This window comes from Chenopodium album, chromosome 13, assembly GCF_948465745.1.
Source record: "Chenopodium album chromosome 13, dcCheAlbu1.1, whole genome shotgun sequence".
NCBI classification, from domain to species: Eukaryota; Viridiplantae; Streptophyta; class Magnoliopsida; order Caryophyllales; family Amaranthaceae; genus Chenopodium; species Chenopodium album.
The window spans coordinates 4,612,107-4,637,172 of record NC_137846.1 but is presented as its reverse complement, the minus strand read 5'-3'; the positions used below and the strand labels follow the sequence as shown (position 1 = coordinate 4,637,172).

Below are 25,066 nucleotides of genomic sequence, written 5' to 3'. Positions count from 1 at the left end.
ACTCTTTTTTATTAAAATATATTATAAATATTCTTTGAAGTTAAAGTTTTGATGTCATGTACGGATTAATATTTAGTTTATTTTACTCGACTTTAGCTTAATTTTATCGAGCTTCACTTACTTTTGCTAAAATTAATTTAGTTTTACGAAACTTAAATTATAATTTTACCAAACTGTATGTACTTTATAAACGCTGACAGTTGGTTTTATTTTGTGATGGCATACACTACTCGACATAGTCTAATACGCATCAGATTTCATAGTTGATATACAACAAGAATGACAATATTACATGAATAAGGAACTAGAAAAAAGACTTAATTTTATGGACCAAAAATTCCAAATATAGTTATGTTATACACATTCATCCCCTCCATCATCATCATCATCATCATCATATTCATATCCCATGCAATACTCCAGATGTTGTAAGAAAATCTCTCCCTCTTTTACGGTTAAGTTTTCTTCTTTTTCTTGGCTTTATGCTCTCATCATCATATTAATAGAGTAGTTGTTACTTAAAAGCCTCAAATCATCCCCTAAAACCCTCCTATATATACACTAACACATAACAAACACTCTTCATTCATTCTTTTTTATACTACTTATAACAACACACACTTTCTTCATTCTTCTCCTTCTCAATTACCTATTTCTCTCTCTCTTCTCTCTTTCTCTCCTCTCATTTTACATAAACTTTGAGGAGAATTTTGAAGAGAGGGAAAATATGGTGTCGTCGAGAAATGAGTTGTTACCATTTTTGGCAATGGTGATAGTTCAAATAGCGTATGCTGGGATGAACATAACCTCTAAGGTGGCTTTGGAATCCGGCATGGCACCTCTTGTTCTTGTTGTTTATCGTCAAGTTTTTGCCACCCTTGCTATCGCTCCTTTTGCTTATTTCCTCGAAAGGTATAATTTTTTACCTTTTTTTTTTACTATTATTATTGTTTATGATACGAGGTATTGATTTTCAAAAAATATACTGGAAAAATACTAGAGAATGAACCTACTTACAATAAGAATATTAATTTATATCTTTGAAATTTGACTCTAGCTAGTTCCATCAAAATTAAGAGAACAAGAAATTCTAACAAAACACTTGGTTTGAACTTAACTTTTCAATAAGAATACTCACCACGCAACAAAACTAATAACTTCCCAACACACAAAACATGTAAACTAATACAAACCAAGTTCCGAAGAAATGAACACCAAATGCACAATATATAACACTATTGTGAATAAATTACATATAATTATTCAAAGCAACTTTTCACGTTTTATTTTAAAAAAAAAAAAAAAGAAAAAAGAGAAAAAAGAAAAAAAAAATTAAGCTAAGATAGGTTGCATGTACGATAACTATATGTATATGAAACATATACTTCATTATAGACTTAATAATTATTAATAATTCATTATTTTTGCTAAAACCATGCATGATATGTATATTAACGTTGTCATGCTATTGATATTTTGAGCTTATACAAATACAATTATGCATTATTATATTCTTGATTATAACCTAGCATGCTAAGAAAAATTATTTCTCTACCAAAAAAAAAAAAAAAAAAAAAAAAAAATCTACAGTGATATTTGCTACCAATATCGATCTAATCTTCTTCTAATTGAACATTAAACTAACAGCATAATTAAAGAAAATGGCAAATGCATATATAGATAGGTTTACTTTAATTTACTACTCCATATAAAATCGCAGCGAATTAAATAACGATATGATGTGATAGTTCGTTGTTAATTGCATGCATTCAAAGCAACCTAGTTGATCAATCATATCCTATCAAGCTCGGGCTGCCACATACTTAATTTGTTCCTTTACTTTGATTCAATGATGTTTATTATAAATAAATAACTTTTAAAATAATTTTCTCATTTTTAAGTTGTTTCATATCAACCAATTACCATCGTTAAGGTACTTATATGTGCATATGTCATATGAATATTCCTTAGCTATCACATTAAAAACATCCTAATAAAGTGATACACGCAATAAAACATCGTACAGCCTGTAAGCATGGGTTTAAAATGTCCTCACATTTATATGCAATATTGCAATCATATAACTTAATAAAACTCCTAATAAAGTGATACACGCGATACATCAAGGTTCTTGTACCTTTGTTATATTCTATTAAATTAAACTAGTTTACAGTTAAATACAATTTATAAATGAAAAATTTTTTGTATCTATAATTCACGAGAGTTTCCTGAAGTATCTCGATCTATATATAGTAAAACAAAGCTTTCCTAGTGATAGATCGAGTAATAATAGTATCATTTTGAAGAAACTCGCCATATATAATTAATTAAAAGCACTAATGGTGTGTTAGTTTAGTTATTACTTTGATTTAATATAAAAGTACGATAAAGAGTTGCGAAGCTTTCATACAACACATTATATGGCCTAAACTAATTAGTGAATACCAGCTATCCTATTTGATACCAATCTACCATACATGCATGCCCTTAGTTTCTAGACTTTGAAGACATACTGTTAGAGATATGAGATATCGGAAAATATATGTGTGATATATTTTCCGATATCTCATATCTCTAATACATACCGTAAAAGAATAGATATATAACCAACACAATAACATACAAAGAACTGGGAATGGTTGTCCAGCTAATGATTAAAGAGGCAATTCAAGTAATAGTACTTGTTGAAGCAACTTGAAGCTAGCTAGACGTGCTAACCTTGAAGCAAAGGGTAGTCCAAAACACAATTAGTAACTCAAAAGTAATGCCAACAATATAGAAAAACTAAAAGCAATAATAATTTTGTACATACATTAATACTAAATTAGTAACATAATATAAATGAGAACAGCTGTGTTATTACTGTATAAAACTGGTGATCAGGTTTCCAATAAATAAGCCCAACTATTTGCTAAGGTGTTAATTGGGTGAATGCATGTAAATAAAACAAAAACATGCACCAATTAGCTTGGTTTTGCTTTGAATGAATGAACGTTTATGTATTGCTTTTTTATTTTGCATGCATGAGTCTTATTTTCGTTCCTTCCCCACGTTATTTTACACTTTCCTAAGTTACAACAAACTTACAATAGTCCAATTCGTTATTACGTGGCTTTGAATGAATGAATGTTTACTTTAATTTCTTGTTTTCTTTCTCCATTTTCATAGTACGGTTGTACTATAGTGGTACTATAACTCTATAAGGTACACTACTAGCTTGTTATTAATTCGTAATTGTTTAATGTTTTAATTTTAATCTTTAGTTATTTTACTTAAAAATATATACTTGTGAAAATGCATGTATTTATACACATAGAACAAAGTATAAAGTACTTGACTACGCAAATTATGAATAATTATACAATTTTATTTTTATTTTTATTTTTTCGTTTTTGTTACACTATAGGCTTGTTGCAAGAATTGAACATAATTCAACTTTGAAAAGTATAGTGCTATATATTTGATGATATGGAGTATGAGTATTACTTCTTGTAAGATTGAAATTTATGCATCATATGTACACAATAAGTATAATAAATAATTCCCCTCGTGAATAGGGTTTCCTAATGTTTACTTTTTTCTTATCATTCTAAAAATAAAAAAAAAATAAAAATAAAATAAAATAATAATAATAATAATAAGTATTAAGTATAATAATTAGAAAGCCATTGAGATTTATCTAATTAAAAACCCCTCAAATATAAATTTTTCTACTTTAAACGTGGAATAAGATCAATGTATGTTAGTATATGTGTATTGTATAAACAAAAATGGTATAAAAGTATTTCATTCTCTTAATTAGCAGCTTAGCTATGCTTGAACTAATAATTGTTACACCTTAAACAGTACGGAGTAATATTTAATTTATATTTAGACTATTAGCTAGCTATTCATTTTAACTACTCGTTCTTTATTTGTTTCTTACAATTATATATGTTACTAATCAATATAGAAATTTTCTCTCTTTTTGTGTAGAGAAAAAAGGCCCAAGATCACCAAGAAAATTCTCTTTCAAATATTCCTATGTTCCCTTTTTGGGTAAGTAGTTTGACTATATATGGTCTATGGATGATTAATTCTACTAATAGAATAATTATTCAATTATCATTAAGAAAGATGTATGTATAATGGCCTAATTAATTTGATTTTGTAAAATACAGGGCAACCTTAAACCAGATATTTTATTTCGTGGGATTGAAAGCAACCACTGCAACCATTGCTTGTGCATTGAATAACATGCTCCCAGCAATGACCTTTCTCCTTGCCATTCCTTTAGGGTATGCCATTTTTCTTGATCAGTCTCATACGTTGTTGTCACACCTATTTTAAACTATAATTATATCTCTAATGACTTCAGATCTAAAAATGAGATCATAAAGACAAAAGAAATATTCTATTATATCCTAACATGACATGTTGGTGAATAATAGGTTAGAAGCAGTTGGAATCAAGACAATGGGAGGACAAGCCAAAATAATAGGTACAATAGTGTGCATTGGTGGAGCTATGCTACTTTCATTTTACCATGGTCATCTCATCGACATACACCAACCCGATTTTCACTGGCATTTTGCTGGTAATGGTTCCGCGAACACAAACAAAGATGGCTCAAGTAGTCACCTAAGCGCGTTGCTAGGACCTATTCTTCTCCTTGCAAGCAACCTTGCTATGGCTATTTGGTTCGTCATCCAAGTAAGTCCGTACAATCTTTACATATCGTGTTACATACACGTATTATGAGTACGTCCTTAATTAGTTATTAATGAAAACTAGTACATTTCTTGTAGGCGAAAATGAGTGAGGATTTTTCGGCTCCTTACACAAGCTCGGCCTTAATGGGTTTGATGGGTAGTATCCAATGTATCATCATAGCGGCTTGCACGAACCATCAACTTTCTGATTGGTCCTTAAGCTCTCCTATTAGATTGGTTGCTGGTCTTTACGCGGTAAGAATATATTTTTCACCCAATACTCAGATAATAATTCAATACTCAGTATTATTTTAAAATAATTCGGATTATTGATGATCAATATTATGCGTTGATTTTTATAGGGTGTTGTTGGCTCTGGAATTGCGGTTTGCCTAATGGCATGGACGATTCAAGTAAAAGGTCCTTTGTATGTTTCAGTGTTCAGCCCCTTGCTGTTGGTGATTGTGGCTTTGCTTAGTTGGGCCTTGCGCATGGAGAAACTCTATGTTGGAACGTAAGTACCAAACTACACAATATAGGCATATATCATATTTAGTATGGGCTTTCAAACAATGATTTTGTTAGACTAAGAGAGTCTTTTTGTCCCGCAATAAAATTATTGTGAGTCTGGCTTACTTAAGACTTGTTGTTACCGTGTTTAGTAAGTGCATTATAACATGATGGTAATGTTAACAATTTTTCGCGGTGTGGTTTGATTTACAGGGCTATAGGATCGGTTTTGATAGTATTGGGCTTATACGCAGTCTTATGGGGAAAGAACAAGGAAATCCTCAATGTCAGTAACGAAACGGACATTAATAGTATCATATATGAAGACGACAAAGATGATCAAGCGGAGAAGGAAGATGTGGAGAAGCAGCAACAATTGGTGATTATAAAGGCCAAATTTGGAGATCATTTGGAGCTGATTATATGATGAAGAGTTGTTATCGATGATTGTCAACGAATGTATAATGTTATGTTACATGCAAGCTAGTTTTCTTGCTCAAAAAGGGTCTTGAAGGGAATGTCAAATTTCAGGTCTCCAATTAAAAAAAATGTCCCTTCAAATTTTCGTAAATTTAAAATTGTCAAGTTAGCTATATCCGCCTATATGTAGGTTGTGGTTGCTTTGTTCTTCCAATGGACTTATATGTGGAATAGGTCATTGCTTGGGTTGAAAGAAACATTTCGATTATGATATATGGAGTATATTGCTCAATTTTGATATTGGAACACAACTTTTCAATATTTCCTAAATGAATGGCCCACATTTCTTTAAATATTATCCAAGTTTTTTTCCCCTTTCTTCTTAAAGCCACACATGAACGTATTTCAACTAAACAAAATACTCTGTAAATTAACTAAAAGATTGATTTCATTAGAAACAAACACTTAAAAACTATTCTTGAGCATCCAAAGTTAATTTATGAAACATTGAGATCATCACTTGACACTTGTTGAAAAACAAAATATTTCTATTATGTATATACGATAAATTATTCGTGTGAGGTTCACAAATGAATGACTCAATTTTAATTTAATAAGATAATTACCCTATTTATTCCTATAAAAAAACTGAGTCAAAATGGTGACCCAAACACACTATCATCGTGATGGGTTCGAATTGAATTATCGAATCTTATTAATTTGTATTAAGCCTTTAAAATAGAATAAGAAACCAACACAAAAAACTTTCCACCCTAATGTTGGTAAAGTTGAGGTAATGTGAGGAAGCAGACCGACAGAATCAGCATGTATGGCCCATAATTCATTAGCCCAACCCCATAATACGCTACTATTAGCGTGTGATCTACGGCCTAAAAGCATAAATAAAAACCCATCACGTGACTAATCCATTCCAACCATGTGTAATTATTGGTGCACCGCACCACACAGAATAAACACACAGAATAAATACGAGTATGATTTATTAAGATTGTACTCTCCCATCAAAAAAAAAAAAAAAAAAAAAAAAGATTGTACTCGTAATTTACAAATTCTCATATGTAATTTGTCACAACAAGTTACTTCGTTAGTGTTATACCTCTAAATAGAAGTTACTTATTCGGTGTTGTAGGAATATTTCGTAATAGAAGTTACTCGGTTAGTATTATACATTTTTTTTTTTTGGGTATTTAGAAAGCCAGAAGGGCGAGAGTGATGAGAATCGATCCCAGAATCAAATTGGGAGAGGAGCTCTAACCACTTGAGCTATCCCTCACTCTCAGATTTTACTTTATTCTCTTACAAATTATTATATGATGTGATTAGCCACACACAAAATACGCTAAACATTGATACATTTTGCAAATATAAATAGAGAAGTTGTTATATACACTCGGGTGCACTGTACACTAATGAGTATTTATTCTCATTTTGATGATTGTTTTTCATTTTATCATCAAATGAAGAGCAAAAACTAACCTAAGGTTAGTTGGGTGTACGGTACATCTAGGTGTATATAACAAATCTATACTATTATTTTAAAACAGGAAGTTTAAAGGACACTTGTCCTGAGTTTATTTATTTATTTATTTATTTTTGGGTTTGATTTCAACTAAAATGTTAAAAAAAAAACTAATTACAAAAAAACTCTCATCTTTTATCCTAAATGATTACAATCCTTTTAAAATATCAATTTTCATATGTGTTTTTTGGGTTTCACTACATTCATTATATAAATTTTCAGTTACACAAAAAAATTAATAATATTTTACCTTCCCTCTCTTTCACTAATTTTACCATTCCTCTCTTTCACCCAAAGTTTATAATTTACATCAACTAATTAAAAAAATAATTATTTTCAATTTGTATACAAATTTCAAAAACTAATGGTGGTATTCAATTTACAGGAGCATTCAAAGGTATTTTTTCGATCTACACTTTATTTACACTTCGGTTTTTTTTTTTTCAAATTTCTTTTTAATTTTCGTTGTTTTTGAATTCTATTTTTTAAACAAATTTTTCTTTACAATTTGTGTAGGTTTTCATAAAAATCTGTATAATTTTTTTTTTTCCTATTTCAATGTTAAATGGTCAATTTTTTTTTCTATTATTTTCAATATTTTATCAAATATCACTTTTTTCAGATCTGATTTTTATTAAGTTTATATAGGATTTTAATTTTATTTTCAAATGCTTTTGTATATTTGGATCATTGATGTTTAAATCGTGTTTACTTGCCTAAAAAGAAAAAAAAAATTGTGTTTCAAAATACCATCTGGATTTTTAAAAAAATTTCGTAATTAATTTACTTTTACCGTGTCAAAAAAAAATAAAAATAAAAATTCTTTTACAATGTTTAAATTTTGAGTTTGTTTTTTAACAATCTCAATTATGAATTTAATTTTTGTTACTTCGTTTTGTTTTCTGATATTTTTTTTAAGAACTATTTTTGTAAATTTGAATTAGATTTGGGCAACAATTTTTTTTATTTGATCTATTTTTTTAATACAACATTTATAAATTGTAACTATTATAGATAACAAATTGTTTAAATTTGACAGACTTTTATGTGTATTGTATATTAAAAATGCTAACCTAACACTATTGTTATAATATTGCCAATTACTATAAGATTTGATAGTAATGTTTATATATTAAAAAAAATATATATTAACCCATTATGTATAATATTGAGATCCCATATTATTTTTATTAATGTTTATTTTTTTTAAAATAAAAAATCACAATATAAAAAAACAGAGAAATAATCTAACGGCAAATTCTTACACCGTTATAACGTCTGTCTTTGGGCCCACAGCCCATGCAAGGCCCATCTATAAATACCCAAACACTGATCCAGAAATAATTGACGGACCGTTGATTAAAAAAAAAAAAAAACTTCATAAACGGGCAGCTTGTTCAATATCTGCCCGCCGTCCCTTGTTGAAGCCCTAGCTCAATTTTCTCTCTCTACCTTGTAAGTTCTTTCTCTCTCTACAATTCTTCTCTTTCTCTCTCCTCAATTTCTTCCCTCATTTCTATAATCATTATCAGATCCAACGGTAAAATTTTAAATCCGGTAATTTACCGATTTGAATTAGGTTAGCAAAAATCGATCGATCGATTTAGGGTTTTCTGATTCGAATTGCTGAGATTTGTGTTTAAATGTTGATTAATTTCGAAATTCAATTTGATTTACATATTATTGATTAATTAATGATCGTGTGATTGTTTTTGTGGATTGTGATGTAGATTTGAAGGAAAAATGGGGCTTTCATTCACTAAGCTGTTCAGTAGGTTATTTGCGAAGAAAGAGATGAGAATATTGATGGTGGGTCTCGATGCGGCTGGTAAGACCACCATTTTGTATAAGCTCAAGCTCGGTGAGATTGTTACCACCATTCCTACCATTGGTAAGATTTTCAAGAATATATTCTAATATTCTTTAATTAATTTTTTATTTGTTTATGTTATGTTGAGTATTTTGTTGATATTTATGTAATTCAATGATAATGAATAGATATTAGGGTGGATCATTGGGTCGGGATTTGAAGGTTATGTACTTATGTTTGATTTTATGTTTGTTTGATCCAAAATAATTGTCATTTTAGTCACTGTCTCAGTAATTGTCGATGGGTGATTGGTTTTGTATGTAATGATTGGTAGTTTTTGCAATATATCTGATGTATGATTAAGTGGCTATTACTGTTGCATTAATTTACTGATTTGTATTTGTAAAAATTGTTCTGGGATCTGAGGGAGTGTGCTTGTTATGTTTGAAGACCCGTTTGTATTAGTAATTTAGTTTCTGGAATGAATTGATTAAATATCTCGTTGTGAGGATTTTGAATATTGGGTCATGGGTGTTAAATAGAGAATCTTGATGACAGTGAATGAAGTTACCTCTATACTTCATACTTCATAGATTGTTGGTGAGATTGGTTGGTTAGCCATATGGTGTTGCTATGTGATTTCAAAAATAAAAAAATAAAAAAATAAAAAAAAAATCCCCTGTTAATGCTTCGGAAATGATCATTCTAAGTTATTGTTTTTCTATTTCCTAATTCCTACCACTTGTGTACTATCTACTATGTTATGTTGTAGTCAATTTCTGCATTACGCAGCTAGCAAGGAGCCAAGGATTAACAATTTTGTTCTTTTGCTTTTTGAATAGGATTCAATGTTGAGACAGTGGAATACAAAAACATTAGCTTTACAGTGTGGGATGTTGGAGGTCAGGACAAGGTATTGTAGTCATCCATCTTTTATTTGTGTCTTGTTAGATATGCATGCCTTTTAGAGTTTGAAGTATACTCCTACACTTCAGTGCTTATTGATGTTCTTGTTCTGATTTTTTATTTTCTCCATTGCCACTCAACAAAATCATACGCTATACTGATTACGAGGGAAGAATATCCATGTTGTAGCTTATATCATTACTCAGTCCTTGTTCAAAAGGAAGTAATTAAAGATTACATATTATGGTTGCTGATCTGACCACTTAAGTTCCATGAAGGTGTAATCATAATTGATTTGCATGCTTATTGACTGTGTTGTGCTGATTGCTTGCTCTTCTTCAGCACCTAACATTAATCATAAGCAACATCAATTGATGCCGCCTCGTCTTTCAGTTTTTCCTTATTGCTGTAAGGGAAGGCTATCCATGCTGTGGCTGACACCATTCACAAATCCCTGTAAAACCCCATCCACCTTTTTATATTGTAGAATACTGGGTGTGCTTTTCGAAGAATGTGTTTGCTCATTTGATGGTTTTGTTCTGTTGTCTGTACATAACTTAATAATTGAGCTATTTAAGGTTTCACTTACATGTTTTGGATTTTCTTCTGGTTATACAATGGAAAGATGCCATGAAGGCCTCTATTATCTGTTGTATTTTCTTTATAATTACTGTAATGCAATGCTTATTTATGGTCCAGTGCTGATTGTATGTCCTTGAATGGGCACTCTACGTCTTCATAAGCGAGATAAAAATGGGTTGCACTTACATGTTTTGAGTTTTCTTTCTGATTATAGTGGAAGGATGCCATGAAGGCCCCAATAATCTGTTGTATTTTCTTTAATATTATTGCAATGCAAGAATGCTTATTTATGGTCCAGTGCTGATTGTATGTCCTTGAATTGGCACTCTACGTCTTCATAAGCTAGATAAATATGGGCTTCGTTTTGAGTTCCCTTGCTTTTGCCTATGTAAATGCGGAACTCATGATACTGCTCACATTACCCAATTTTTTTAACATATTTATACTTTAATTTGACTTCATTGTGTTACTTATTTCAAGTAGTTGGTCAATTGGGTCAAATTGTTGTTTAATTTCTAATTCTTTGTTTAATCCAGATTCGACCTTTGTGGAGACATTACTTCCAAAACACCCAAGGACTCATCTTTGTGGTGGATAGTAATGATCGTGATCGTGTGGTTGAGGCAAGGGATGAGCTGCATAGAATGTTGAATGAGGTGAGCAATGATAGTGGGATTTGAGATGGAGCATTTTTTTTTGGTTATTTTTAATAAAAGATGTATTTTTCATTGATGTTATCATTCTTCTTCCTGTGCAGGATGAGTTGAGGGATGCTGTCCTGTTGGTCTTTGCCAACAAGCAAGATCTTCCAAATGCAATGACTGCTGCAGAAATTACTGATAAGCTTGGTCTCCATTCCCTTTGTCAGCGTCACTGGTTAGTGTAATCTTTATTGTTTTGCTGTACAATAACATACTTGTGATTAAACGTGAATAGTTTCTAAATTCTGAATTTGTCTGTACAGGTATATCCAGAGCACATGCGCCACTTCTGGTGAAGGTCTTTACGAGGGATTGGACTGGCTGTCCAACAACATTGCCAGCAAGGTTTTTTTTTATATTTCAAGAGATACCTTGTTCAAATACTATCGTTTGCATTTTTCTTAACTGAATTTTTCTTATTGTTCTTTTCGCAGGCCTAGATGAAGGATCTGCCTGGCTGAGCTTAGGATGATTATATGGTGGATTTTGAAGCACCTGTTTATGTGGGAGATAATATTGAGCTTTTGGCCTTTGTTTTTTGTTTGCTATGTTAAAAAGATCACAAGAGTGGTTGTGTTAATGTGATTATGCTTATGAAGGTTTTGTTATGATCATAGAAATTGCTATATGATATCAATACTTTTGTAGATTCAGAATAACTAAAATGTATCTCAGGAAAGAGTTTGTTTCATGTTGATATATACTGTGACTGTGATATTCTTTGGAACAATCATTCCAAGTTCCATCTTCCAATTGTGCTTATTGTAGGGACTCGATGCTCCATTTCAACCAGCTTCTTAAAATTACACCCTTAATCAGTCAGATCTATCTTCCAATTGTGTTTATAAAGGGACTCTGGGCTCATTTCAACCATTATTTTTTACTATATCACCTTATTAACAAGTACTTTCTTTGTTTTTTAATAGTTGCAAAACACTTTTTATCATGATTAGACTAGGTAAACAAATTAATTAAGCTATCAAATTTTTAACCGTAGCAACTTTATCCCTTTTTTATCGGTGGTTGAATTTTATGATTTAATTTACCCATTTACCTAGTCTAATTTTTTTTTTAAAATGCATGCCAAAGAGGTGTGTTGCGAGTAAATAAAATAGAGGAAGTATATCAACTAGTAATAATAATTGGCTGTGTTGGAGGTGCTTGGCCGGTTGCTTTCTTGTAGCAGCTAAACCTAGGGTCATTTCATGTCGAAGATTTTAATTACTACTGACTTTTCACTGTCGTTCTGAAGCGAGATCAAAAATTGTAGAAAGAACAATCTCATTTTGCTAACCAAGGAGAGGAAAATGTAACCTTCATTTCCTTCCGTTCCTATCCTGCAAATTTTATACCCTAGACATGAAATATTAATGGCCTTGTAGCGATGGAGTACACCAAATTAGCTTGTTTGCAGCAAAACTTGCCCTTAATCAGTAGCAATGGAAGATCCTAAGGATATAAGAAATCAACCCAAGGAAAGCAAAGAAATTAATAGAGGCTGTATAAATTATAGACAACAGTCCGCTATTCCACTATAGGAGCTTGGCTATGGTTTGTAAAGTGTACTCCCGTAAAATGTTAATATTCTCACACAAACAGCAAAGAGGAAGTTAAAGTGGACTCTTTCATTAGAACGCTTTCCTATACAAAAATAAGATTTGCCCCCAAAATGTGCAAGTTTTTGCGTACAAGTTGATACAACAATAATAGTATAATAACTCCTGAATGCTAAACGTATTCAGTCCAAAACTTGAATGCTAGCTATAGCCTGTAAATTGTTTGATGAAATAATTATAGTACACCTTCAAACCTGATAAGTTTGATAGCTTGAATATAAAAAACTATTGTCTTAGGACTCTGTTCGAGCTAAAGGTGAAATTGTCTTCACCTGCAAGGGTGGAATGCAGCCTTCCTGCAGCCCATCCATTGTTCGTTACACGAGCAGCAGCATGGGCTGGATCACCAATGACACGAGTGCCTTCAATACGCTTCTCAAATTCTGGGAGGCCATTTGCTTTTCTTTCTTTCCTAATTTTTCTCTCCTCATCTCGTTCTTTCCTCAGCCAACTCTCCACTGTCCTCTGCAAGCAGACCAGAATATGGAGTGTCACTTCATACAGCTTACAAGGAGCTGACCAGAATGTTACAAGGAGCTTACAAGCCTAGTAAGCTAGTATTTTACTTGAACTTTAGGGTGAAGGGGGTTGGGTTGGGAAGACTTACCATTAATGACAAATTTGACATCTCCTTAACTTTTTCCATGGGCAATGATAATTGTAACTTTCCGTGAGCCACATACACCTGCAGAAATTACGTTTAGTCCAGTCACTACCTCATTGGATTACAGAAATCAATTAAAACATGTATTAATAATAAAATATATCAGATATTAACTTAACCCACAATATGTGTTGGCCAGTTCTCGAGCCCATCAAATATATGTGTCGCATAGATGATTATAGCACCCCTCTCTTCACATTCCTTGATGAGAAACCTAAGAAGGTCAGCTCTTCCAAGCACATCAAGGTCAACTGTGATCTCATCAAGAAGAAGTACCTAGATAAAAAGAACAAGGTTTAGCTCGACAAAGCATAACATCCAGGTACCCACCCTAGGAAAAAAATCTGAACTCAAGCAACTGCAAGCCCGCGACATATACCTTAAATGGCTTGAGAAGACCCATACAGATTTGAACTCGTCTTCTCTGACCATCAGATACTTTGTGCATCCTCCAAGATAAATCAATGTCCAGCACCTAATGAGAAGAAAACAGTCAAACATGTTACAGCCATTCCATTTTATTATGTTTTTAGTTTCTATATTAAAAAGGCAAAGCCGCAAAGGGAACAGATTTAATAGACATTATTAAAATACTGAAATACTGAACCAAGCAGGTGTGGCATATAATTACAGAGTACCATATTTTCTAGCTTAGTATATGAAGTCAGGGGGGGGGGGGGGGGGGGGGGGGGAGCAAACTAGAAAAAAGAAGGATCCAACCCAAATACATTTTTCTGGCTAACTGATCACATGTCTTACTCCAAATGCTTGATCTAAAAATTCTAACTTGACTGGTTTGCAGATGATGAAAAGCTTTCAAGTTAAATTTAAAGTTGGACACCATCAGCGAATATCCATCTTGATCATGAGGCTTAGTCGCCAATTGTTTTAGGTAAAATATGAGAGGATGCTGGCCAATTTCTCTCTTGGGTCACACTTCTCCTTTATTCATTTCTCTTATCTACTCAGTAATCCACTAAAGGGACAAAAGAGTTGATGACCAAGTCCATTGGTCATCTATATGCTTGCTCTAAAAGAGGAGGTATTGGTCACTCGGAGGCAGATCTTTTCTAAAAGACCCACCCTTAGGCCAGTTTAATTCTTTTCACCAGATTCCAATTCTGATGCAGGCTTCTTGTTTTATCCTAATTGAACATTATATCCCATACTCACCCAAAGAATAAATTAAGTTTAATTCTTTTCACCAGATTCCAATTCTGATGCAGGTTGGAGGTGGGACTTATTTGCTGACATTCTACCCCAAAATATAATCAGAGAAATTGATTCATATGTGCTCAATTCTAACTCTGGAAAGGGTGATCTATTATATTGGAATAATGGTGTCAAAGGAAAATTCAGCATTAAGTCAGCTCTTGAAATTATAAGAAGGGATGAATGTGAACAAGAAGATGGGTCTTGGGAGCTTATTTGCAGACTTCGTGTTCACAGCGTATCAAAATGTTCCTATGGTTAGTGTTACATGATCGGATCATGTGCAATGCTAATCGTCTAAAAAGATCTTTAACTGACGACCCGTGCTGCAAGATATGCCCATATACAGAAGAAACTTCACTCCATGTTCTGCGAGACTGTAAAGCGGCGAGGGAGGTAAGGCGTCAAGTTGGAGGTCCAGCCAATGCTAATGATTTTAGGCATGGCAATCTAAAGCAATGGGTGGTGCGCAACATCAAATGTCAAGTTCATAATGACATGTCCCCGGAGATTTGGCCGACATATTTTGCTATTGTTCTTTGGTGGTTGTGGCAATGGAGGAATGCTGTAGCCTTTAATCGCACGCAAGACATCCCTGTAGATGTTAAACAATTCCTCTTAGACAGATTTGAGGAGGTGTGGAGGGTTCTAGGAAGTGATATTGCTAGTCCCTCTCAATTGCCTAATATAAGAAGAGAAGCCTAGATAAAGTGGATCCCTCCATCTGTTGGCTTTATTGCTCTCAACTCTGATGGCGCAGCCAAGGGCTCCCCTGGCCCAGCAGGAGGAGGAGGTATCCTTCGAGACTGTACTGGTAAATTCAGTTATGCCTATTCTCTGAATTTTGGTAGTTGTAATGCTTTTAAAGCTGAAGTGCTAGCAGTAGAGTATGGTTTGGAATTGGCTAAAAGACTTTCAATAACTAAGCTGCAAATTCAGATTGATAACCAAGCTGTAGCCACTATACTTAAAAACCAAGAAGCTACGCAGGGTGAGTGCTTCCATCATCTTACACACTGCTTGAAGCTCATGGCAGACTCGAGTTGGGAAGTTGAAATAAAACATGTCTACAGAGAAGCTAACATAGCAGCGGATTGGCTTGCTAATCAAGGCGTAAATCAGAACAACAAACTTCAGTTGATTCAAGTCCCTCCTTTAGCTCTTGGTCGTATTTTACATAATGATGTAGTAGGTGTGGCTATGCCACGTTTTGTTCCTCCCTAGTTTTTTATTTTAGTTTTTTCCGGGGCTTTTGCCCCTCGTTTGCACCAAAAAAAAAAAAAAAAAAAATTAAGTTTACCATAATTGTGATACGGGAAATCTATAGATCCACACTGAAAGAATAGATGATTAACAACTGAGCAGGAAGTAATCTAGTAAAGTGCAACCAACACCAAGTAAAAACTTCAGTATACGCTTGGCATTGGAGGCATGCTGGCATTTTAAAGAATTATGTGGACAATCTAGGGCAAAGTGATATGGATACTAAACCCCAGATCTTCATTGGAAGATTCCTTGATTTCCTTCTTCCCTAATTATATCATTGGGCATGTACTATTCACTATTTAATATAACAACGCAGAAAATCACCCTGAATTTGGGAGTCATACAGTGACGAAATCAAGAGCATCAAAAGCCACACATACAAGAAGAATTCGCAATTTCATACAACAAGCATTTGTTAAAAGTCTCTTAAATTTGCAAAGCAACAGGAAGAATTTTATACGACAAGGGCGAGAAAAAAGAAGATCAAAGGCTACGGACAATCATCAATTGGTGGAGCAAGCTGGTTTTATAGATGCATAGATGAATTAAGTTCCTCAAGTGTTGAATAATTCTCTCTTCCTTGTATCCCGAGAAAAGGAATGAAAAGAACTGCAGAACGATAATGAGGTTGCTAGATGTGGAGGGCAACAACTGCCAACAAGCAAGGTTGGTGATGATCTGTTGCTCTGGTTCTAGTGTAAGAGGTGCAGTGCAATTAAGTTATTAACAACCAGGGGAATCATGACCTTCAAACTAAACATTTAAGGTGTAAAGTTCATCATCCAACTAAGATCATATTTTTTATGACCTCCCTTTTTATGGAGATTTTATATGTTCTCATTGATGATTTTCTGCAAGACATTGAAGATCCTAATACTAATTACTGTATGTGTTACCTCATCACTCTTCTCATTGGTATTAACTAACAAACATGCAGCATCACTAACATATCGAGCATAGTAAAATTTCTCAACATACCTTTATTAGTTCAGCCCTTCTTGCAGGATCTACACCCCCAACTCCAAATATCATTTTCTCAGCAGAAACATCTATCTGTATAGAAACCTCAAATCCAGCAAAAGCAACATCTCGCTTCCACTGCACATACAATAATAACCCCGTAAGTTAACAGCACATAGCTATTTCAAGAGTTTCAAAGTTTCAAGTATGTCTAAATGCATTCAAAAGGGGTATAGGCATCTAAGTTGCCATCATAACCGATAACTGAACTGAATTTCGAGTGACTTAAGTTCCTGAACTAGAGTGGTCTAACATACAATTTAGCTATAAAAATTAAAGACAGCTACATATACAATGCCCAAAGACAACAACTATCATGATCATTAATCACCAACAATAACAAATTCCTCTCCTGATCCAATCATGCCACCAATCTATCAATACACGAACACTCGAAAATGCTAATACTATTAGAATTACGATGTAAGAGTAATGCTAATCCATATTAGTCCATCCAAAATCAAATTGAAATCTTTTTATAACCAAATTAGCAATAATTCCACTAGATAGAACTATATGATCACAACTCACAAGTTACAACAATCATGAGCATACAAGATTGAAAATGCATTCATTGATTTCGCATTTGAAATCAACAATTAAAAAACAGAATCAAACATCAAGAAAAGCAAACACCCAACAAAAAATTAGGCAGTAACAAATCAGCCCAATAACCAATTACCCGGAAAATTAAATTAAAAGGGCAGTAAAATCAAACCTCTCCACCAAGATAACACAAATCACCAGAAGAAGTCAAATTAGTATCATGAAAAGCAGATCGCCCGAGAACCCGAACCATATGAGGCTCAACCATATGCTTCCCTCCTAATATCTTCAGAATTGTCGTCTTCCCTATTAAAAAAATAAAATCAAATCAAAAATTCAAAAACCCCACAAAAAAATGAAGGAAAAATCAATGGAGGAGAAAGAAAGAGATAAAACCTGCGCCATTAGCACCGACGAGAAGACAACGATCACCGGGAAAGAGGGAGAGAGAGAAATCCTGGATTAAAGGGGTGGACCCGGGAGGAGGGTGACCGTCGATTCCAGGGTAAGTGAATTCTAAGGCGTTGATTTCGACCATTGGAGATTGTGGGTCTGCCATTGTTGTCGGAAAACGGTGGAAATGAGTGTTGAAGAAGAGATGAGAGGAGAGGGAAGGTAGTTGGGGTGGGTCGAGGAAAGTATAGTGTGAGCGCCAAAATATAAAGGGAGCGAAAAAGGGAGAAATGGAGATGGAATTGTTCGAGTTAAAGGCGTGGCTTTGTTAAGGCCCCTCAATGGAAGTTTGGGAGAGAGACTATTTGTTAATTTGTTATTGTGTTAGGTTTGGACATAGATTCAAGGTTTATGTAGTTATTGTTTTGGCCGACCATATATATTATGAGCACCCTATTAACCTTTTGATAAATATATTTCCTCTGTTTTTTAGTACTTGCAATACACCTTTTATTACGCTTATCGATGAGGTGATTAAACTAGGTAAACGAATGAATTAAACTATGAAATTTTAACCGTAACAACTTATCCCTTTCTTCTTATAGGTGTTAAAATTTTGTAATTTAATTTATCCGTTTACCTAGTCTAATATCTTCCTTAACATGCGTGCGAAAGGGGTGTGTTGCAACTAAATAAAAACGAAGGAAGTATGAGATACACGTTGTGGCTATTGGTATTGTGAGTTTGTACTTAACTTATAGTAGGTGTTTGCCTTTTGGTATGTTGGAATGAGAGTTTGAACATTGGGTATTCATAGTTGAATATACTAAAAAAAAATGCATCAATATCTTTTTATTTGGATAATACGGGATAGACGAGAACGTGTAAGGAATAATATAAACAAGAAGTTTACAAAGATACACTTACTAGTTATTTACATTACTTGTGGAGCTTGGAATGTTTAAGATAATACAGCGGGAACAGGTTGGGTTTTAGGGAAATTCATTCAGACCGAATTTTGGGAGGTGGCTCGAGGGCTTGTCGGACGTCCTCTACGCTTCAAGCTGAGCTTCAAGCTTGCTTATGGGCCTTGCGTGCTGCATATCAAATTAGGGAAGTTCTTCAAGACATGTCGGCTTGCACGATTAGCAAGGTTCCTCGCTCGTAGATATCTCCGGCTTATTGGCTGGCAGTTCGGGCTCGTCATCGCCAGTTTCTTTCTTGGTCCTTTTAGGTGTTTGTGTTTTTTAGTTTCTAGTTCACTTTGTCAAAAAAAAAAAAAAAAAGTACTCCTTTCCTGGTGTTCATAAGTGGCAATGTTTACGTAATTACATGAGAATAAAGACATTGTTACCCGTACCTATTTTTCTCACTCTTATCCTCTCATTCCTACACACACTTTAACAAACATGAGATTTTGTTACAATTAGGATAAAATTCTTATTTCACCTCTAACTCCCACGTACCAAACACGTCAATAAGAAATTAAATCCAACATAATTTAGGGCCGCGTCATTGTCAAGGACACAAATTAAGGCTTTAAACATTATTCACATTATATGTCAAAACTCAAAAGTCTAAATTTTTACCCTCATACCACAATTTCTACTACGTATTATGGATAAATAATTAAAGAAATTTATGGATGACACGGTGTAACTAAAATTATGCATTGGCAACCGTAGTGAATTACGGAGTATGACATCAAAATGAAACGAAAAGAGGATCATCACTCTCTTAACAACTCACGGTGCTGGGTATAGAGATCAAAGTGGTAAGTTCTTAGTTTCTAACAGCAACTTTTAAAGCTTGACCTCCACATTAATTTCTTTGTAATTTCATCATTTCGCTCCTTATTTCAAACATCTCCAATTCTCAACTAAACCCCAGAAAAATTAGGGTTGAATTGAGATCTCGGCAATTAGGGTTATTGTCTGAATTTTCCGGATCAATTGGAATCCAAAAATGGCGGCCATTTATAGCCTATACATAATCAACAAATCTGGAGGTCTCATTTACTACAAGGTATTCTTAATTTCCATCTATCTTTTTAATTATACACATTAGTAATTTTGTTCTTGAAAAAAAATGAAGCTTTATTGAATATTCTGTTGTGGAATTTAGGATTATGGATCAGCTGGTAGAATGGACACGAATGATACATTGAGATTAGCGAGTTTATGGCATTCAATGCACGCTATTTCTCAGCAATTATCGCCTGTTTCGGGTTGTTTTGGGGTTGAACTTCTCGAAGCCGATACCTTTGATCTTCATTGCTTCCAATCTCTCACTGGTAAAATATTTTCTCCTGTTATTTTTGTATGGAATATTCAATTTCATGTTTTGAAGGAAATTGGTTTTGTCAATTGTGTTGATCTTTTGTTTTAAGGGGTTTGTGAGTACAATTTGGAATATGGAGTGATTGTGATTGTGGCTCGTTATTGGCAGTGATTGGTTATGAAATGACAATAAAAAAGGACTAGAGTTTGGTGCCAATTCGATCTTTTCGTAGAGCGGGATGGAATTAGTTTTAGATTTTGTTGTGGAAATCTTGCAATGCACTTGATTTAGAGTTGTATGGGAAAACCTATCATTTGGCTTGCTATAAGATTGAACGTGAAAGTATTCGTTTGTGATTCATTAGGGGTGGAGAACAAAGCTTTTGTTTGTTTGATACGTTTATCTCTGTGGCTTAGATGTTAGGGAAGTTAAGAGGAGCATTGATTTTTCTTTTAATTGCAGATGGGTAGTTTCTGTTATCTCTGGGGTTTGTGATAGGGGTGTTTAGGTGGAGGGGGAGAGTGTTGAGGGAGACATTATCAAATTGAATCTGGATGTGTTTTCCTAAGATCATAATGAGACCTATTGAGTACAATGATAAAGATCATCAGATTAACCTTAAACTTATGGCACCACCGTTTTTGTATTATCTCTGATTAACTAGCATTAGGGGTTTAATCACAAGAGATCGCATGGAACGTTCCCTAGCTAATAATAGAGTGGTTTTACTGTCAATTATGGACCTAGACTCCTGTAATTACTGAGAGTATCAACTAGTCAAGCAGGATTTTGCTCATGTGTTTAGCAGGAAACTGGGATTTAGAAACTACTGTAGTGTTTAGTTTTTCTGAAGCTCGGAGAAGTGCACAGATTCATGATACGGGCATTGAAGCTCGTAGTGGTAGTTATTACGTTGGAAAGTTTGCAACTTTGTATGGCTTTCAGAGAAACGTTTAAAAATATTTATCGAATTTCTTCATGCTATTTGAGTATTTGATTTCAGAATTGCTGTTTTTGGGATAGCAGCCTGCCTTCTATATACACTCTACTTAATTGCTAATTTAGTGAGTGGGGTTGGGGTGATAATGGTGGACAGGTTAGGTGACTTAGGTTTGTGAGGGTGTGATTGAGAGCATCGGTAGGTACCGATCGATTGCTGATAATTCCAAAATTGGCTGGCATTAGATATTAATTACCATCCTGTTTCTTAGTGTCGTATATGCCTTATATAAACATGTTTCTTGGAGTGATCCAAGAATCTATTGAACATCCTTGACGATGATGTACAAACATGTCCCTTTGAATTTGTTACCATTGACGAGGGCATGATTCATTACCTTTGATGTCCAAAATGTATTGTTTCAATGTTTCTTGCGGGAACAAAGTTCTTTGTTTTATGTGAACCCAGAACATAATATATACTAATATATACTACTTTCGATCTCACCAATATTCACTCTTATCATTTTTACCCTACTAAAACTTAACTGTGTTCATATAGTGAGAGGGTAAGCGTGTGCTTCGTAGTGTGAATGTGTGCTTTGTAGCATGAAACGTACTATGCATCAAGAATTGCATATTAGGAACATGTGATGCTCATGTAGATTGGTTGGTAGATGTTTAGTTTCTGTTATCTATGGACTATGGGGTTTTGTAACCTATAGGAATGAGCGGCATCATTCATAAAATTTGAAAAGGGCATAATGATTGTTGTTTGGGGGAGGGGGAGTGACAGAGTGTTGAGCGAGACATTGCCCAAATTGAACCTGGATGTATTTGCCTAAAATCACCATGAGGCCCACTAAGTACAATGATAAAGATTATTAGATTAACCTTAATCTTATGGCACCGCAGTTTTTGTATTATCTCTGATTAAACTAACACCAGGGGTCTAATATCGAAAGATTAATAGGTTGCTAGTTAGGGCTTATACTTTTTCCTGCACTCGCCATTTCCAGGACTTCAGATTGGATGGAGTTGTTCTTGAAAGCATGGAAATGATGGAACTTGTATTTATTGAGATTAGCAATTACTTAAGCAGAATTTCACTTGTGTGTTTAGGTGGAAATTTGGATTTAGCAACTTGGAGAAGGGTTTAGTTTCTGAAACTTGGAGAAGTGTGCAGGTTCATGATAGATTGATAGGGTGTTGAATCTTATAGCTTTAGTTATTCCGTGGTAAAGTTTGCAATGTTGCATGGATTTCAGAAAAACATTTGAAACATCAGTATTTTTTTCGTGCTATTTAGCCGATTTCAGGATAGCTGCCAGCCTTCTATATACACTCTACTTAATTGCCAATTTACTAATTTAGTGAGTGGGGTTGGGGTGTTAACGGTGGACAAATTAGGTCTGTGAGGGTGTGGTTGAGGGCATCCGTAGGTATTGTTTGAAGTAACGGAACTGTAATCCACGATTGATTTCTGATATTTGGCATATTTTCAAAAATTGCAGGCATTAATATTAACTGATGTCCTGTTTCCGAGTGTCATATATACCTTATATAAACATGTTGCTTGGTGTGATCTAAGAATTTATTGAAGTACCTTGTTGATGACGTCTAATCGTGTCCTCGTAAATTTGTTAACTTTCAGTTGAAAAGGGAAGATCTATTACCATTAAAGAGGGCATGACAATAACCATTTACGTCCAAATTCTGTTGTTTTGATGTTTCTTGCAGGAACAAAGTTCTTTGTGGTATGTGAACCCGGAACACAACATATGGAGCTTCTCTTGAAGTACGTTTATGAGCTATACACAGATTATGTGCTAAAGAATCCTTTTTATGAAATGGAGATGCCTATACGCTGTGAGCTCTTTGACATCAACCTTACTCAAGCTGTGCAGAAGGATCGTGTTGCTTTGCTAGGCCGATGATTGATCTTAATCACTCAAGACAAAACTACCATTTTTGTAAATTTGCTCCTATTCAACTTTTCTCTCATTATGTTTCATGAGATTACAGTCTGCTGCGCGTTTTGAGTTTGTCTTGCTGACGAGTAGTTGTAAGAGGATGCCCTCTTTCTGGAATCAGGCTGTCTGGTATGTTATCTGCAGATACATGGGGGTATCAGAGTATAATGAATTTGTCTTTGCAGTACTATGTTGGAACTTTGGAAGGATTGTGTTATCATTCTAAATGACCTCTATAAACGATTTGTATCTCGGTTTAGAGTAAGGGCTTTTTATTTTATTTACTACTCTAGTATTTATTTTTTTGGCCATCATAAAACGTTATTATAAAATTAAGAAAAGAGAAACTTATACACTAACCATCCTACAAATTATTTCTTCAATGCAACATCGTCAAATATGTCCTACAGTCTACCTATCATTTAATGTTTATAAATGGCATGTAATTGATCCAATAATAGAGGACTTTAAGAATAATTTCTCCAACTTATTGCATTAACAACAATTATGACCTTAATCATAGAAGTTAACTGGTAATTGCGTAGAGTAATGTGCATTTGTTTTTAACTTTTTCTTTTGTACTTCACTACCTGTCTACTTCATATTACTTCCTCTATTACATTAACTTTTACCTTTATTACTTTTATGTTTGTCAATGCATAACTTTACTATTAAATTTTTTAGTAAAATCTTAAAAAGTTGATATTTGGAAAACATATTGAGAATTTGAGACTAAATCAATATCATTTTATGTAATTTATTTGTATTTATGTATTAACAAAAAGAAAAATGTTTAAATCAAAACTTAAAATGAGGTTTGTGAATGCTGCAAAAAAATCAAAATGAGGGAACATAAAAAGAAAAGAGAAAGTACAATTAATTATAATTTTTCTTGATGCTTGATATTAAATATTTGGAACACGATACTTATAAGAAGAGCACCACATGACAGATAAATTAAATTGTTAACGACTTCAATTTTATTCTTCACGATAGATTTTCCGGCCTACAAATTTTCTGAGAGACAATCATGTAACAATATAAGTAGCAGTTATAACAGCCATAGTAATTAAAATCCTCATCTCCCTATTCCTCTCATTAAGAATTTCAAGAGCATGGGTAGGAACTGTAAAAATAGTTACACACTTAGCCTGAGTCCTAGGCGTATCCCATTCACAAGCAATCATCTGTTCATAATTACCTTGATTAAAATCCTCAAAAGCAAGATCAAAACTTTGCTTAAGAGTCAAGTATGCATCCTCACACACCTTATAGTAGTCTAGCTCTTGATCCTTTGCCCCTGGGATTTGTGCTCTTATGTAATCCAATGTGTTCGAGGCGTTCCTTCGTGCCTCCATGATTGTGATCTTCGTCAACCCCACGTAGTCCATGTCCGGCTTTGGGACATCGGCATGGAAGACCTTGTTACAAAACCCATAGTCTTCATTAGACCTACAAATGGAGTCAATTTTGTTTTGGGTTTCAGGGCTAACTGGAGAATTCACAATGGAGTTAAATAGTATTAGTAATGTAGTTGCAAAAGGAGCTAAAAGACTGAAAACTTTCAACATTTTTGAGTTTGGTGTTTTTGTATGCTTTGGTGAGCTTATTGTTTGAAAGTATACGAAGGCGCTAATGGGAAGATGATGCGCTTTATTGAAATGAGAACGGAGGGAGTACTTATTATATAATAGAGGGGTTGTTGAGTGTGAGAATATAAAGATACCAATTATTTGCCATTTAAGGTAACCTAAGATTTTACCCTTTGAATGTTTATGATCAAATATTTACAATAAGGTATGTTATTTGTGACAATAATGTTGAGATGACCAGGTGCAATATACATGATTTAATGACGATGAATGCAAATTGCAAAATATATTTCAAAATCTGGTAATTTCTTCCCAGAAATCATTAATCTCTTACTAAATTTGGTAGAGAAACGAAGGTTAATTATTGTTATCTTAAAGATACCAGGCTGGCTTAAAATTATCTAG

The 25,066-nt window shown here is 33.8% G+C and overlaps 5 protein-coding genes across 6 annotated transcripts; 3 read left to right on the top strand and 2 right to left on the bottom strand.

Moving 5' to 3' along the window:
- Positions 1 to 671: 671 nt before the first annotated feature.
- On the top strand, positions 672 to 5,628 carry LOC145575067 (WAT1-related protein At1g09380-like). Its single transcript, XM_081632996.1, has 7 exons — positions 672 to 912; positions 3,976 to 4,038; positions 4,161 to 4,277; positions 4,431 to 4,692; positions 4,788 to 4,946; positions 5,054 to 5,205; positions 5,415 to 5,628. Exons 1-7 carry the CDS (start codon positions 728 to 730, stop codon positions 5,626 to 5,628), a joined length of 1,152 nt encoding a protein of 383 aa, XP_081489122.1. The 5' UTR covers positions 672 to 727.
- A 2,879-nt stretch (positions 5,629 to 8,507) lies between these two features.
- LOC145574332 (ADP-ribosylation factor-like) lies at positions 8,508 to 11,859 on the top strand. Of its 2 annotated transcripts, none has more exons than XM_081632089.1 (7): positions 8,508 to 8,616; positions 8,892 to 9,052; positions 9,814 to 9,884; positions 10,996 to 11,115; positions 11,217 to 11,335; positions 11,424 to 11,505; positions 11,595 to 11,859. In XM_081632089.1, exons 2-7 carry the CDS (start codon positions 8,905 to 8,907, stop codon positions 11,598 to 11,600), a joined length of 546 nt encoding a protein of 181 aa, XP_081488215.1. In that variant the 5' UTR covers positions 8,508 to 8,616; positions 8,892 to 8,904; the 3' UTR covers positions 11,601 to 11,859. The 2 variants fall into 2 exon arrangements, with proteins under 2 accessions (XP_081488215.1, XP_081488216.1); XM_081632090.1 differs by lacking the exon at positions 8,508 to 8,616 and adding an exon at positions 8,722 to 8,740.
- A 906-nt stretch (positions 11,860 to 12,765) lies between these two features.
- On the bottom strand, positions 12,766 to 18,247 carry LOC145576046 (ABC transporter I family member 20-like). Its single transcript, XM_081633833.1, has 7 exons — positions 17,881 to 18,247; positions 17,657 to 17,790; positions 16,897 to 17,016; positions 13,820 to 13,915; positions 13,564 to 13,716; positions 13,384 to 13,461; positions 12,766 to 13,241 (listed from the first exon to the last, which is right to left on the bottom strand). Exons 1-7 carry the CDS (start codon positions 18,041 to 18,043, stop codon positions 13,002 to 13,004), a joined length of 984 nt encoding a protein of 327 aa, XP_081489959.1. The 5' UTR covers positions 18,044 to 18,247; the 3' UTR covers positions 12,766 to 13,001.
- A 1,342-nt stretch (positions 18,248 to 19,589) lies between these two features.
- On the top strand, positions 19,590 to 23,428 carry LOC145576045 (uncharacterized). Its single transcript, XM_081633832.1, has 3 exons — positions 19,590 to 19,902; positions 20,002 to 20,170; positions 22,837 to 23,428. The coding sequence occupies exons 1-3, from the start codon at positions 19,843 to 19,845 to the stop codon at positions 23,031 to 23,033; spliced, it is 426 nt and encodes a 141-aa protein (XP_081489958.1). The 5' UTR covers positions 19,590 to 19,842; the 3' UTR covers positions 23,034 to 23,428.
- A 669-nt stretch (positions 23,429 to 24,097) lies between these two features.
- LOC145575066 (uncharacterized) lies at positions 24,098 to 24,640 on the bottom strand. The gene has a single exon (XM_081632995.1). The coding sequence runs from the start codon at positions 24,638 to 24,640 to the stop codon at positions 24,098 to 24,100; it is 543 nt and encodes a 180-aa protein (XP_081489121.1).
- Positions 24,641 to 25,066: the final 426 nt, after the last annotated feature.

Bases quoted from the DNA above. Each gene is read 5' to 3' on its own strand.
- LOC145575067 (XM_081632996.1), top strand. From the start codon at position 728: ATGGTGTCGTCGAGAAATGAGTTGTTACCATTTTTGGCAATGGTGATA. The intron at 4,278-4,430 runs GTATGCCATTTT...GGTGAATAATAG, and splicing joins CTCCTTGCCATTCCTTTAGG to GTTAGAAGCAGTTGGAATCA. The intron at 4,947-5,053 runs GTAAGAATATAT...TGATTTTTATAG, and splicing joins TGGTTGCTGGTCTTTACGCG to GGTGTTGTTGGCTCTGGAAT.
- LOC145574332 (XM_081632089.1), top strand. From the start codon at position 8,905: ATGGGGCTTTCATTCACTAAGCTGTTCAGTAGGTTATTTGCGAAGAAA. The intron at 11,116-11,216 runs GTGAGCAATGAT...CTTCCTGTGCAG, and splicing joins TGCATAGAATGTTGAATGAG to GATGAGTTGAGGGATGCTGT. The intron at 11,336-11,423 runs GTTAGTGTAATC...TTGTCTGTACAG, and splicing joins TCCCTTTGTCAGCGTCACTG to GTATATCCAGAGCACATGCG.
- LOC145576046 (XM_081633833.1), bottom strand. From the start codon at position 18,043: ATGGCAGACCCACAATCTCCAATGGTCGAAATCAACGCCTTAGAATTC. The intron at 17,791-17,880 runs GTTTTATCTCTT...TTTTTTTAATAG, and splicing joins CGTCGGTGCTAATGGCGCAG to GGAAGACGACAATTCTGAAG. The intron at 17,017-17,656 runs GTTTGATTTTAC...TTGTATGTGCAG, and splicing joins TGTGTTATCTTGGTGGAGAG to TGGAAGCGAGATGTTGCTTT.
- LOC145576045 (XM_081633832.1), top strand. From the start codon at position 19,843: ATGGCGGCCATTTATAGCCTATACATAATCAACAAATCTGGAGGTCTC. The intron at 19,903-20,001 runs GTATTCTTAATT...TGTGGAATTTAG, and splicing joins GAGGTCTCATTTACTACAAG to GATTATGGATCAGCTGGTAG. The intron at 20,171-22,836 runs GTAAAATATTTT...TGTTTCTTGCAG, and splicing joins TTGCTTCCAATCTCTCACTG to GAACAAAGTTCTTTGTGGTA.
- LOC145575066 (XM_081632995.1), bottom strand. From the start codon at position 24,640: ATGTTGAAAGTTTTCAGTCTTTTAGCTCCTTTTGCAACTACATTACTA.